Source organism: Grammomys surdaster, unplaced genomic scaffold (assembly GCF_004785775.1).
Source record: "Grammomys surdaster isolate TR1022 unplaced genomic scaffold, NIH_TR_1.0 308952, whole genome shotgun sequence".
Classification (NCBI taxonomy): domain Eukaryota; kingdom Metazoa; phylum Chordata; class Mammalia; order Rodentia; family Muridae; genus Grammomys; species Grammomys surdaster.
In genome coordinates, this window is record NW_021625922.1 from 1 (window position 1) to 15,903 (window position 15,903).

At 42.3% G+C, this 15,903-nt stretch overlaps 1 protein-coding gene across 5 annotated transcripts in view; it reads right to left on the reverse strand.

Annotated features, from left to right (window-relative positions):
• Positions 1–2,344: 2,344 nt before the first annotated feature.
• LOC114616184 (aprataxin and PNK-like factor) overlaps positions 2,345–15,903 on the reverse strand; it is a 34,486-nt gene continuing 20,927 nt past the window's right edge. For 3 of the 5 annotated variants that reach the window (XM_028761706.1, XM_028761703.1, XM_028761702.1), the window contains exons 7-9: positions 12,659–13,014; positions 7,869–7,994; positions 2,345–2,540 (exon numbers count right to left, since the gene is read on the reverse strand). In XM_028761706.1, the coding sequence (XP_028617539.1) occupies positions 2,459–2,540; positions 7,869–7,994; positions 12,659–13,014 (564 nt within the window). In that variant the 3' untranslated portion in view covers positions 2,345–2,458. Of the gene's footprint in view, positions 2,545–7,868; positions 7,995–12,658; positions 13,015–15,903 lie in introns of all 5 variants that reach the window. The other 2 variants (XM_028761705.1, XM_028761704.1) reach the window with 1 other exon arrangement.

Genomic DNA, 15,903 nt, shown 5'->3' on the forward strand with positions numbered 1-15,903 from the left:
AACCAGGACAATCATGAAGATTACCTCACATAATGGAATTCAATTTTTAAAATCTATGAAATAATTATCTCAAAGATCATCTGTAACTCTAAAATGATCATTTTAAAGCCAAAATGTCTTCTTCAACACCTCTACCAATTAGTGCAGCAACGTGAACTGTGAAAATGGACTGGCTATGTGAGGACAGAAGAGGAGAACGGCTGTCATCTTTCTTACAAATGGAAAGCACTTACCTGACCCAGTGGTGAAAACTCCTTTCAGAAAACTAACAGGCCGCAAGTTTGACCCTGCCTACTATTCATCAGACAGGATTGGAGATTGCCATGTTGGCCTTCTCTGTTTCTGCAGAGGAAGCTGTCACTCAGGAATGATAGTCCGGCTGGAGACACAGCTCAGCAGCAGAGCTCTTGCCTAGCACAAAACCCTGGAAGAATTTCCCAGGAGAACCTTTCCAAAATGCTGCTACACATGCTTCAAAGCAGATTAACAGATTCATTCTCTAGGTTTTATTTCCCTTTTTCTTTCCCATAAATATTATTTGGTACAATATTTCTTGAGAAGAAAAATTTAACATACACTATAATAATATTTTTAATGTTTTACTTTAAAACAAAAGACTAGTTTGATGTTTTGGTTTTTTTAGTGTATCAAGCTGGTAGTAGGTTTCCACATTTGGAAAGGAAGCTTATAAACTTATATTGCACTTTCTCAGGATTCTATCAGGCTCCCACAGCCCGTGCCCCCACTACATCAAGCTCTGACAGCCCGTGCTCCCACTGCTTCAGGCTCCCAAAGCCCATGCTCCCACTACATCAGGCTCTGACAGCCCGTGCTCCCACTGTATCAGGCACCTGACAGCCCGTGCTCCCACTGCATCAGGCTCCCACAGCCCGTGCTCCCACTGCATCAGGCTCCCACAGCCCATGCTCCCACTTCATCAGGCTCCTACAGACTGTGTGCTCCCACTGCACCAGGCTCCCAAAGCCCGTGCTCCCACTGCATCAGGCTCCTACAGACTGTGCTCCCACTTCATCAGGCTCTGACAGCCCGTGCTCCTATGCTCTTTCAGACCTTCCTATCTAAGTCGCAGCTTGAATCTCTGATAAGCCATGTTGCTCTTTTTAACTGCTTTCTTTCTAGATCTCTTGGCGGTCAGTTTCTTGAAGAATGGGGGGACATTTCAACAACAAAGGGTCCATTTATGTCTGGAGTACTAACACACTAAGATACTCCATGGATTTCTCTCATTATGAGGCCATCTGCATCGCTCTGTCACAAGCTGGTTACATATGTAGATACAAGAACTAGAGAGCACTGTCCTGCCATCATATGCTGTATCTCTCCTCACAGGTAGAGATATTATTTGCTGAATTGGTCCTCACAATATATACATGGCACAAAGAGGCTGAGACTTATCGAGAGGAAAATTCTTAAAGCGTTCAAAAACAAGCAAAGCAAAGGCCAATTGGGCAGCTAAAGGTTTGCACTCTCATAGGGATGCCCACCATCCCAGTGCTACTGGAGAAGGTTCATGCACTGGTTCAGAATAATCACCCTTACAGTGACTGGCTCACAGGCAAGAATGGCTCACGGGGTCTAGGCTAGTTGGAGGAAGGAAACTCACTCCTTCCTCTAAGGATCATGAGTCGAAGTTATTCATTCTTTCCTCAGATGTCAACACTGATTGCACTGTCCCAGCCTAACAAGGGTGTAAACGTCCCTCTAGTGGAGAGAAAACACCTTGAGAAGGAACAGCCCTCCAAGACAGAATGATGAAAGAGAATGGTGAAAGGAAATGGAAACATTACTGACAGTAATAATGAGCCAACCCAATAGCACTGTCCAGATCCAAGCCCCACCCTTCGGCTTTCCGGTACCGAAGTGAGTGTGCTTTCACCATTGCTAGGCCAGCTTGACGCTTTGTTCTCGGGTTTGGCATAAGAGACACCAAACAGACAAAGGAGACGCATATGCTGCTGGGCTACGATTGCAGAAAGCATTTGTTAAACAGAAGGTTATAGTTCTTTCATTTACTTGGAACAGGAAATTAGTGTACTGCCCAGGCTGGCCTCAGACTTGAGGCATCTCCTGCCCTGGTCTCCCAAGTGTTGGGATCCAAGTGTGAGCTATCAAACTCGGCTTCTGAAAGTTCATTTTAAAAAGGGGGGTGGGGGAGCTGAAGAGATGGCTCAGTGGTTAAGTGCACTGATTGCTCTTCCAGAGGACCTGAGTTCAATTCCCAGCAACCACATGGTGGCTCACAACCATCTGTAACGGGATCTGATGACCTCTTCTGGTGTGTCTGAGAGAGCAACAGTATACTCACATAAATAAAATACAGAAAAAGATTCAACTAAAAATTCATTAAAAATAATCTAGGAGAAGTAACTTAAATCAACAACAATAACTCATATAAGCAACAATATTTTTGAAATACCCAGTTTAATTGGAGAATTACTCAAAGGTTTCTTTTGAGTTGACTGAAGTAGTTACTTACCTGGAACTGCACTGTGCCTATATTCCATCTTGTGCTGGGGGTTCTTCCTGAAAAAGAAAAGGAGGCAGCAACAGGATGGAGTTCTCTAAGGACTGAAAAGAGCTATGAAGATAAGCAGAGTGCTCGGTAACCTGCAGGTAAAGTCAGAGCTGAAGATGCATCTCATGGAAGGATTTGTCCCTCCATTCCCTGACCCCTCCTTCCCTTCTTCCCCTTCCTTCTCCACTTTGGCCACCACCATCATCATCACAACGGCTCTTGCTACAGATCCCAGGTCTCCCTGGAACTCCTAGCCCTCCTGCTCCTTGTTTGCTGGGATTGCAGGCATGTGCTACTCTGCCCAGTAGACTTGCCTTTTCATTACAGTATTTACTGAGTGTGCATCCCACGCCAGGATAAGGGCTTTTGAACTCAAGAAACGACAGAATAGAGAGAGGGCAGACAAATTAATGAACTGGATTTAAGAGCTTCATAATTATCAGATGGTGAAAGCTCCCACTTATAAGTCACAGCACCTGTGTAAAAGCACCTTTTCTTTATTTGTATCAGCTAACACTGTGTATACTTTGTTAAAATGTTCCATAATAAAATTATACTTTTAAAGTATTATGTATTTTTCTCTTCTATGCTTCTGACACTACTGAGTAAAGCAAATAATTTCTAATTATGTGGAACCATCTGATTTATAAATAATGTTTCCTGGGTTTTAGCATTACCTAATATTTTGTATTTGTTCCAAGAATTTTCTTTATTCTAGGCAATAGGAAGTTATTATAAAAACATAACTTTAAGTAATGAGATTTAGAAAAATACAATGTCACTGCATGTAACTTGTAATGACAGATCTATTGACAGAATTTAATACTAATTTTAAGAGTCACAGTAACTGAACTCCCTAAAATCTCTGTAACATTCTCTCTGTGTGCCATCCAGAACATTAAACAGTGACAGCATGTGGACACTGGAACTGACTGAGAAACTGAATTTTGAATTGTATTTGATTTTGGCTAATTTAGTTAAATTATAGGTAATTTGACTAGCATGTTGAACAATACAAAGTTATAAGAAAAAAAAAAAAGCACACTAGATCTCCCTGCCCACTCAAGAGCAATTTAAATTTAATTTTAAAACTCTCACCATCAAACATCCTCTACAGACTCTCCAGGAGAGTAAAGATTCTATGGTGGGAATGTTACGACTGGAAAGAGGATAAAGACTAACTCAGGGGCAGGCATCCCATCAGAATCCTGGCAAACACCTCTCATAAGCTGAGCCTCAGTCTCCCAGTCTGAGGAAGAGGACCCACAGAGCCTACACCACATGCAGCTGAAGCTGCAGCTTGGTGGGTGGGAGGCTCTGTCCTTAGCGGGTCCAGAGCCAGTCAGACTGCTTGCTGCAGGACAGCCCTGTGCCAGGTGCCTGGCACATCTTCACAGTATCTCTCTCTTCTTAACTTTTCCGGTGGGTGAGCAGTAAGCAGCTGAGGAATGCAAGTGTACAGCTAATTAGGTCATGACTCAACAGGTGTGAAGACGAACAGAGCGTCTGCACTAGACTGTGTGTGGGGTAATTAACCCAAGTCTGACCTCCTGCTCGAACGGAAACTCTGAGCTTGAGAAAAACGAACAAGTGACATGTGCTTCAGGGAGCTGCAAACGGGAAAGCTTCAGCAATGTCTTCCCTACTGGACACACTGTTCAAGCTACTGACTTGGAAACTCAGTTCTGGGTAAAAGGTCAGTCAGTGTGAGCATGGGGGAAGGAGGCACACAGCAGGGCATAAACACCAGACATTGTCCTCTGTGCTCCAGAAACCACTGCTGGGCATCTGAGGACTTTTGTTAGTTTTTCTTTAAAACATTCCAAACCTACAAAAATGAAAGAATAAGCCACTGACAAATGTTCATCTTGTCCCCTCTTCTCCCTTCTCCTCCCTCTTTCTCTTTAGAAGTGCTGTGGCTCAAACCCAGGGACTCGAGCATGCCAGACAGGTACCCTAACCACTGAACTATAATCATAGCTGGTAAGTATTATCTTCAACATGGACACTTATTATTTTATTACTATCTGGAGCCACTTGAAACTTAAAACTGTTTTTTTCCCTATTAATATGTTTGTTTCAGACAGTCTCTCTCTCTTTTTTTTTTTGCATCATTTTCCCTATAATAAATTGAATAAGATTATTGAAAAGTTAAAAATGATCTTAGCTGTTTATTACTGGAGTGTCCCTCAAAGTCTGGTTTAGAAATCTCAAGTAACTAAATGTTTGGCTTTAAAGCAAGATGTCGTAATAAGTATTTAAAACGGCCTTAGGCTCAGGCCGACTATCTAAGCTGCAGCAGCTCTGCCTAGCCCAGCCACCTTGTTTCTCGGCCAGAGGCCATGTGTGTGCTGCAGTTAGAAATGGCCAACTAGAAACACCTGCCCTGCCACCCACGAGATGTCGGCGTGGGAGATGTCTCTGCACAGCTGGGCATTGCCTAAACCATCCCGCCATCCACGTGGGCCCAGTAGAAAGATGAGACTCTAATGCTTAAAGATTAATCAAAGACTTTATATTTGGTAATGATCAGTAACAAGATACCCATACAATCAGAAGTATAACCCAATACCCAACCTAGATATACCAACTACCTTTGACTGCTACAGACACATGAACATCCACCTCTATCTCCTCTCTGTCTCTTGTTCTCCTCTCCTGTCTCCTAGTTCCTCCTCTTCCTTTTCCTCCTCTCCTCCTTACTCCACCTCTTCCTCTCATAACTCCTCCCACCTTAGCTCCTCCTACACAAGAGAAGGAACTGACCCAAAAGCAGTGTGGTGGTTTGAATGTGCTTGGCCCAGGGAGTGCCAGTACTTGAAGGTGTGGCCTTGTTGGAGGAATTGTGTCACGTGAGTGTGGGGTCTCAGAGCTTTGACATCAGGCATGGAGATGCAGAGTTTGGAGTTTGCCCAGCTGAGTTTTGGTCTTGTTTGTCCCAGTATTTACTCACTATGACATTTTATAATGGTAATGTATATCCTGTAATATCTAAGGTATGTGATCTTTTTGATTTTGACTTTATACGGGATTACAGTTAAGTGATTGAATGACTCTCAGAAAAGACTTAGAACTTTGAGACTGCTATAGACTACGGGAACTTTTGAAGTTGGGTTAAATATATTTTGCATTATAATATGTTTAGGTATGGCCCCCACAGACTCATTTTTGAACAAGCCTATGAGGGCTAGGGAGTGGAATGTGGTGGGTTGACTATGCTTGGTCCAGGAAGTAACACTACTTGGAGGTGCAGCCTTGGTGGAGGAAGTGTGTCACTGTAGGTATAGGCTTTGAGAGCTTCCTCCTAGATGCCTGGGGATGCCAGTCTCTCTCCTTCCTGCTTGCCTTCAGAACAAAATGTAGAGCTCTCAGGTCCTTCTCCTGCACCATGTCTGCCTGGACGCTGCCATGTCCCTGCCTTGATGATAATGGACTGAACCTCTGAACCTGTAAGCCAGCCCCAATTAAATGCTGTCCTTATAAGAGTTGCCTTGGTCATGGTGTCTGCTCATAGCAGTAAAACCCTAAGACAGGCAGCTAAAGGATAGCAGGCTGAGATGGACAGGACTTTAACTTTCAAAGGGTAGATGAAGATGCAGTGTCATGAGACAGGATGCAGTGACCAGCACTGCGACTCCACAGTCACTCCTGCATCTAGTGTCTTCCTCCCACCAACACCCCCAACCCAGAGGGCCTCTCTACTTAATGCCTCTAGTGGAAAGGAGCTTCCATTTCCTCTGAGACCTGGTTATCTTCACAGGGCTCTCTGCAGTCTTAACTCATGCTCCTTCCCTGGTAGCTTGGCCAATGCTGTAGGTCAACACCCAGTGGGTTAGCACTGATTCTTCTAGTGGGTTCCTGGACACAGGACAGCACAGAGACCCATGACTCCCGAAGCACAAACTTTCAGAGGCCCAATCACTGGAGCATGATCCAGTGCCAGAAAGACAGCTTCCCCTGCACTTGCAAGCTCTGTGGCCTCCAAGACCCAGGTCTGGTTAAATGAAATCCACTCAGTATTGAGTCCACACTGACCCAATGATAACATCATGCTGAAAAACTAAAGTCAGACACAAGAAAGGCTGTTCATTCCCAACTCTTATTCATTATGTGTGAAATCTCAGAGTAATAAGGAAAGAGAAAGAAATAAAAGGCATACAAATGGGGGAGGAAGAACTCAAACTATCCCTCGGTGTGAGTGACATGGTCCTCTCTTTACACTATCCCTCTGTGTCAGTGGCATGATCCTCTCTTTAAATTATTCCTCTGTGTCAAAAACATGGTCCTTTCTTTAAGAGACCCTAAAACTTCACCAGGAGATTTACAACGGAAAGCTTTAGCTAAGTAGCAGGCCATAAAATCAACATCAAAAGAACACCTTTCTACACACCAAAAATGAACTTGCAAAGCATCAAGTTGGGAAAATAACCCCACCCACAGCAGCTCTGAAAAGCGTCTAAATATCACCAACATGGAAGGGGCTCTGACTTAAATTTCCACTTTTATGGCTTTTCCAGTGAATTTCTTAAGTTTTTGAGATTAGAAAAACCCAACAGGATTAAGTAAAAAAGACAAACATACAAAATAAGAGATTTAAAAAGTCTTTCTAATAACAAAAACAACAGGATAAAATCAGTAAGGACGTGAAAAATCAATAAAAGACAGGCCATTTGCATCAACTTTATCACAACCAGCAGATTAGTCTGTAATCTGTACTCAGAATTACCTAAAACACAAAATCGTGTCTGCATTAGAGTTCTTTAGGTTTGGGATTACTTTATTTTATACTTTGGTTAAGTTCAAATTCATTCTCCGAATAATCAAGGTTTCAAAATATCAAGAATCCTTTCTTTCAATGGAACATGCTTGCTTCCTGGGTGGGGAGACATTCTGATCAAGACTGTGGCATGGAGAGGTCTCCTCCGTCTAAGGAGGCGACAGTACGGACGGGCAAAGGAAAGGCTCCCATGCTCTTCAGCTGTGACTGAGTTTTGGGTGTTACCAAAAGGAGTGGATTAGTAGAAGCTGAGGAAGCAGACAGGAATAGAGATAACATCTCCAGTAGTCTGTATATCACACCTCAGAGTCTTCATAGAGCATGTATTAGGATGTCTTATAAATTAACCTGATTGCATTCTAGACAGAAACACAGAAAAGTGTCAGGTACCTATAATATTAATAACAATTTAGAATTACATGAGAGAATATCTGTGCTCTAGATAAATTTAATGGAAACTATGCTGCAGGCTCAGACAGGGGCTCCAGGAAGGCCGTCTGACCTGGCTAAGAGGCATTTAGGGAACAGTGCAGTCACATGGTTCAGCCTCCTTACCTGTAACAAGATGCCCCATAGGGACACTCTGGCCTGTCACCAGTCACACCTTCGTCTCTGATGTGTTCATCTCCATAATCACTATCACCAGGGTGGCTGAAGTGTTGAAAATGAAGAGGATTCTTCCTGTGAGACAATAAACATACTGTCAGAGGAAAAAAAAAACAATAGGAGGCTATGGGTTTGTAATGGCTGTAGAGTGAAACCAACCAGTATCTGGTTATCCCAGAAAGAAAGCAAATGCCCATGTTGATGACATAAACACAGGTGACATCTCTATGCCATGTTGTTGACCAACTTGACATCCGGTTGTTGGAAAATGGGCCAGGAATGCAGTCCTGTGGATTCTGGGTGCTTGTGAGAATAAACACTCTGAGAAAAGAAGTCTTGTGATTTCAGTTTATTCAAAACACAGAACTGATCTTGGAAGATGCTTCTGTACTCCTTCCAGGTGGAGAAGATAAGTTTACTTTAAATTACTCATTATTGCTTGCTGCTGCTAGTCAATTAAATGTTTAAACTATCCTTTATACACCTCTATGGAAAAACAGCCACTTCTTGTCATTGTATTCTGCTTGAACTCATGAGAACTTTACACTTTACTCCTGTGACCTTTCTTAACCCTCACAGTATAAATTGTCTGGGATTCTGAATAAAGTTGCCTACTGCATGAGACTTTAGTTCATTTCACTTATGGGCTTCATTTTCCTAGGTCTCTTCTGTTCTTGAGCAGGGACAATGAGACAGAACAGGACTCTCAGTGTCATATGACCAATGACATGTATAGAAGGTGAATTTGTAAGCATTATATTGTTCATGTAGGTATACAACAAACATAAGCATCTACAGCCTTTAAAGGCTGCATCCTATGCTAAGATAAAAACATTACCAGCATTCTAAAAAGACCCCATGTTTCTGATCTTTAAACTCTTTTGACTATACAAAGTATACTATCCTGTCTTCTAAAAACATTTTTCAAACTCTTTGGTTCAGGCTTCTCTTATGCTCTTAAAATATATTATTATATATTAGAGTTTGAGTACCTTTTGTTCATGTGGGGGGTTTACCCTGGTAGAAATTTAAAATGAGAAATTGTAGGGGTGGTTCTGTTGCTACGGTCCTGTTACCCAATTGGTTCTTGATCTATCACTAAAGAAGCCACATGCCAATTGCTGGGTAGAAGGAATAGGTGGTTTCCGGGTCCCCATGGGAAGAGACAGAAGACACAGGAGACAGAAAGAGAGTTCATAATGCTTTGGAGAGAGAAAAGCCACAGAGTCATGTGAGATCTGGGGTGGAATGGTCACTGGCCGCTCCTACAGGCGGGTGTTTGGGAGTGTTTAGCTTGGACTAGATGTAACTGAGCAACTAATGTTGAGGGCAGGTGGAGAGGTGTGGAGCTAAGAGTATTGATAAAGGCTCGATTCTCCAGGCAGGAGATAAGTAGCACCCAGCAATTGTGCCAAAAAGGCACATTGAAATTGAACAGGTGTGTGTGTCTGTGTTTTTCATTCATGGATCCAATATTAGCTGGGTGGGAGCTGGCAGTGCGGAGCTTAGGCGGGGTAGCAAAAGCTACATACAACAAGAAATAAGAAAAGTACATTTATTTATTTAAAATAACAATGAAAATATTTTTCCCATATTATAAATAGCATATCTTAACATCTTTAAAAAATCTTCTTTGCATTTAGTTATTCACCTATAAGGGGGGGTGGGGGAGAGTTCACTCTTTCCCTGGACTATGTGTGTTTTAGGGACCTGACTCAGGTCACAAGGCTTGGTGGCAAGTGCCTTTACCCACTACCTTAGTTTGATTTTGATTGCTGTGATAAAACATCATGACCAAAAGTAACTTGGGGGAAAATGGGTTTACTTCCACTCACAACTCTGAGGCCACACTTCATCATGGAAGGAGGTCAGGGCAGGAACCTGGAGGAAGGACCTGAAGCAGAGACCATGGAGGAATGTTGCTGACTGGCTTGCTCACTCTTCAAGACTTGCTCAGCCTGCTTTCTTATACAACTCAAGACTACCTGCCCAGGGTTAACACTGTCCACAACTGTGGGGCCGTCACACATCAATCAAGAAAATGTCCCACAGTCTTGCCTACAGCGCAACTTCATGGAGGCATTATTTTTCAATTGAGGTTCCCTCCTCTCAGATGACTCTAGCTTGTGTCAAGCTGACAAAATTAATGATGATGATGATGACAGTGATGACAATGATGACAACGAAAAGAATTATCTAGCATAGACACTGAGCCATCTCACTGGCCCTTATATACTCTTTAGTGCCAATATAAAATCATAAGGATGTAATGCATGCTTAAGAAAAAGCAGCTGGCTTTTCCTCCTTGTTTCTGCATTTGATCATTAACAACAATAATGTTCTGTGGTCTCTAGGGACTCTACTGCATACTCATGAGAATCACATTCTAAATATCATAACATGTGCAGGGAAACAGAGGGAACTGCAAACCATCATGTTAAGTGAAATGAGCCAGACTGAGTCGAACAAATACTACACTTTTCTCGTTTATGAAGTTTATACTGGGGGCAGGAGTTACGGGTCATTAACCAACAGAGGCTGAAGAGAGAGCTGGATCTTCAAGAAGAGAAAGATCGAGGGTGACTTAATGGCCGTGAGATGAGAGCAGAAAGGGGTTATTTGGGAAGGGAAGGAAACCAGCAAGTTAGGGAAAGGGTAGGAGGCACACAGAGAGCCGGGCATGGTGGTACACACCTTTAAGCCCAGGACTCAGAGTCAGAGGCAGGAAGATTTCTGTGAGTTCAAGGCCTAGCCTGGCCTACCCAGCAAGTTCCAGGACAGCCAGAACTATACTATATATAGGGAGACCCTATCTCAAAAAACAGAAAACAAGAAGGAGCATAGAGGACATCAGAGGGGATAGATTATAATAAATTATAATTAAGATACATGCAAATATTGTAATAAAACCTATTACTTTGTATATTGATTTTTAAAAATTAGAACAAAAAACAAAGAGGAACGTGAATTTAGAAAATTTAGAAACTTGGGATATTACCCTTTGATAGAAGGGAGAATTTACAGCAGTAATACAGAGGCTGAAGAACAGGTAGATTTTTGTAATGATTTTATAGATATGTATGTATGTGGGTATGTGGGTGTATCTCAAATTCAAAATGCCACTCTCCCCCTTGTTTATAAATATAAGCATTTCAATAAGTTACTTCTTCTCTTGGTTACAAATACAAACATTTCAATTTAAACAAATTTCAGGCATTCTTTATTCCAAAACTATGAAAAGTTAGTTACTGCCTAAAGGTAAGAGTAATTAAAACTAACATATCATTATAAAGTATAAGTAAATAAATTTTTATTTGGTAAAACATTTACCCCTTTAACAAAAGGGAATGACGGGCTGGAGAGATGGCTCAGCGGTTAAGAGCACTGACTGCTCTTCCAGAGGTCCTGAGTTCAAATCCCAGCAACCACATGGTGGCTCACAACCATCCGTAATGAGATTGGATGCCCTCTTCTGGTGTGTGAAGACAGCTACAGTGTACTCATCAATACAATAAATAAATATTTAAAAAAAAAAAAAAAAAAAAGGGAATGACAGGGTTGAATCCTGCTATTCACTGAACTTGTGTCCCCTCAAAACCTCTGTGTCAGAAGTGCTAATGTCCAATGTCCCTATGAGAGAAACAATTAAGACTCAGTCAAGTCATAATGCTGAGAGCCCAACACAGTGCCTGGCATCTTCCTAGGTGACGAAGAGACACCAGAGGATGCCCTGCAGAGAAAAGGCACCAAGGAAGCAGCCACCCTCAACGTTGACAGGAAGAGAAGCCAGGCTTGGGAGCTCTAGAACCTGGCTAGCATTTTTAATGTCCAGAATGGAGAGAAGGCAACTCTCTAAGTAAGGCACACCAGTCTGTGGTATTCCGTTACGGCTACATTAGCCAACTAACACAAACACAAAACAGGACTTTTTCAAAATCCAAAGTAAGAGATGGTTTATAATCTGCTGTAGATTTTTACATTATATTCTAGGCATAAGGACATTCCACAGACAATATCATACATAAATCTAAAACTCAAAACTGTTAAAAGTGAAAAATATAGTTACACTAATGCTAAAATGACAATGTGTTTTAAAGAGGAAGACAAGAGTGAGAAATGAACAGAATCCATGGTGAACATAAACTGTGCACACACATGTACAGCAGGTACATGCTGCACACGACAGGTACGCAGCACAGACACAGCTTGACAAGCAGGACAGCCAACAACAGAAACAGACCAACTAATGCATGCTGCCATAAACCTTACAGGCTGCGCCACACTCTCAAACTAAGATTATGATTTGAATGCATCAAAATAGACATTTTTCTATTTTATAGAAAAATGTGAAAAATAGTGAAATACAATACAGTGCCTAAACACAATCTAAAATTACCTTAGTAAAAAATACAGTAATTATTTCCAAAAGCATCTCTTTAAAGTTAAGCTATTAAGCAAGCAGGTATTTAAGTCTGTGTGATTCAGCTTTTAAGTCTAGATTCCCCAGTATTCAGGCTCTTGCATTAGTCAGCATGTCTACACATAAAACATTTAAGTCCCCATTGCATCCTAAAAGCTTCTGGCAGGACTTACCAGAATGCACAGTGGGAAAGGACGACCCAGTAGAAATGCAGCAAAGCTCCTGACCGTAAGGCAATGGTTTACTAGGCTTTTAATACGCACAGTATAGAACAGCACAGAAGCAATGGGCTGAAGCGCTGCCTTCAGGTCCGCCTTACCTGTAGCAGTTGGCCCCATACATGCAGGACGTCCTCCGGACCTTGCTGTCTTCTGAACAGCTTAGCACTGAATCAGCTGTGTCTGTGTGTGAAGCACCAGGACTGGAGGGAGCAGAGCTGGACTCAGGGTGGCATCCTTGAGATTTCTCAGGAAATGACTTGCTTTGGACACTTGCATGACTCTCGGGATGGCTCACTGCCTTGCCCTCTTCATTTGAGGTTGATTTGGTGGTGGCTTTATACTTAGAGACTTCATCAAGTTCCTCTATTGAACCTGCACTGCTCCCTTTATCTGTCTTCACAGTATCCACATCTGGGCCACTTACTGTGACTGGAGATGAAGAGTCTGGAACATTCTATAAAAGAAATACAGAAAAGGCATCATTAAAAAAAGCAAACACCAGGCAGTGGTGGCGCACACCTTTAATCTCAGTACTTGGGAGGCAGAGGCAGGTGGATTTCTGAGTTCGAGGCCAGCCTGCTCTACAGAGTGAGTTCCAGGACAGCCTGGCTATACAGAAAAACCCTGCCTCAAAACACCAAAAAGAAAAAAAAGAGCAAGCTTTTAAAAAAAGAAATATATAAATTAAAGTCTAAGAGGACAAAAATACAAGTTCTGTGATACAAAAAAAAAAAAAAAACTTAAAACTTCAAGCCTATTTTAAAGTTACCAAAGATACCATTTTCTGTTTTTTGTTTAGAAACTTTTTAACAATTTGTAGTTCTTACAATATCAATTTACAGCTATAATGAACCTCTACAACTATGTCAGATATTTAGTAAAAATAGCTAGAAAACATACAAAGGAAACTTGAGAAGATGCTCTATTTCTTTTTGCTGTTGTTTTGGTTTTGCTTTTTTCTTATTTTCTGAGACAGGGTCAACTCTGTAGACCTGGCTATCCTGAAACTCATTATTTAGACCAGGCTGGCCTGGAACTCAGACATGTGCCTGCCTCTGTCTCCCAATGCTGGGATTAAAGGCGTGCAGCACCATCACCCAGCTATAGGAAGATACTCTAGTTTGCTGTCACATAATCTCACTCAAAAGGCTCTTACATGGCACTGTCCTTCTAATTTCTTTAAAGTGACCTTGGAACTTCTCTCTAAGCCATGGTATTCTTCACAGGGCAGAATGACAAAACTGGCTCACATCTACAGATGAATCTGTGTGAGGGAATGCTACCACCAGCTGCAGAAAGCAAGAGACTTTCCTGTGACATGATCTGATAAAAGTGTCAGGTTAGCCAGTTAAGCCTAGAGAGCCACCAACCACCATCTTGTTAAGTGGATAAAACATATAACTGCTTTATAATATTGATCCTTATGCCTACAGATTACTGTCCTTCTCATCAAAGGGCTTCCCTTCCCAGATAACTAACTACAGCTGGGCAGAGGGTGGAGAATAAGCGACCGAGATCTCACCCTCTGGTGAGATATCTACAATCCAATCCCTACTCCCAAGGCTCAGGGAACACTGCAGAAGAGAGGGTCGGAAGACTGTGAGAGCAGAGTGCTGTGATGTGTCTTCTGGACATGGCAGGAACAGACACTCATGAACTCTCGTGTCATGGCTGCCTGCACAAGACTGACCACACTAGTCAGCATCCCTGCATGGGTAGACACCATCCAGCTCATAAGGTCCTGTCCCTGGCTGAGGCACTCCAGGCAGGAGACGGCTTACTGAGGGACAGTCACTTTTCTTTAGGGATGAACCTCCTGGTAGGTTGCCCACATCCTAGTGGTTAGCACTTTGCCAATGTGCATATAGGCAACACTAACTAGATTCAGTGGGCTTCAGTATAATAAATAATAACAGAAAGGAAAAGAAGGAGAGGGACGTGAATTTGAGAGGGAGTACAACTCCAGGAAGAGTTGGAAGTGGGGGGTAGAGATGATCAGTATTATACTCACACAAAATTCTCAAAAATCAAAAAATTGACAAAAAAGGAGATATTCTAGTCACCATTGTATACCTTCTTAATTTGTTCTGGCCACTGGCATAATGAGTAAGCCTAGTCTTAAAAAAGGATCTCGCAAGTACTCCACTTTCTGTGGAGCAGAAACATTGCTTGTTTAACACAAGTCTCCTTGGTAACCTTGTCAAAGATATACAGAGCACACACCAAACACTCATGAATGTTCCCCTTCGTTTCTAAGCAAGAGTTTGGGGCTGTTGGCTGCCATCTGGCAAAAGCTGATTTTAGTACTAATAGATAGCTAATATTTCAAATTTCTTAACGTACTATTCACATGACTTCTTTTGGACTAAATATTTAAATGTTTCAATATTTTTTAAAAGAAAGTATAACTTCAAAATACTATTCATACTGGCTAATCACACTCTCGACGGAGTGTAGACCTTCTCATGGCTCTGGGCAGCAGCAGAGAATCTAGCAACAACAGTCAGTTGGCTACTTCCTGTAACTCACCCTTGGGTGGTGGCATCTTTATGCTACATCCCTCTAAACCATACACTCTACTTCCAAGTTTCCCCACCACACCTCAATTCCAGCCTGCTTTACAGTTCTCCATTCCCTTCATTCCTGTTCTACAACAGGTGAGTCAATAAGTCTGGCAGCTGAGCAAATAGCCCAGAACTTGTTAGATTATTGTTCCTGTGGCATTTTTAGACTCTGTAAGTCATTCTCCATCCTTAGAAATGAAGGAAGTGATGATCAGAAGCACTGTGCCCCCCTGTGCCACGCTGTGCCTTAAAGGGCTCAGCTTCTCAGAAATCTTTGTACAAGCCTGGAGGTGAAAGGGTAAACAACTCTCATGCCCATGGGAAAGGGGTGATTCTCACCACTAGGGTTCCTTCCAAACATGGGATATTGTGGAGCCAGCAGAAGTGTGTGTTTGGGGGGGGGGGAGAGAGAATAATCCCCATTCAACATCTTATACAAAGAAACACATTGAAAATTATAAAATAAATTAGAATACATCCTTTCTATAAAATATTGTGGAGATGTTGAACTAATGGTGGCGTGACAGGCTTGCATTTAAAAGGTGGCTTTATTTATCTTCTTGATGTGTCTGTAGGGGCAGTGCATGCATGCCCACGTATGCACATGCAGAGGCCAGAGCAAGACCTCCAGTGTCTTTCCCTCTTACTCTTCACACTACTAGCTCGAAATAGGATCTCCCTGGATCCAAACTCTGCCTTTTTGGCTAGGCTGCTGGCCAGAGAGCTCTCAGGCTCTGCCCATCCCTTCCCTCTAATGTTGGGGTGACAGGCAAGTGAAG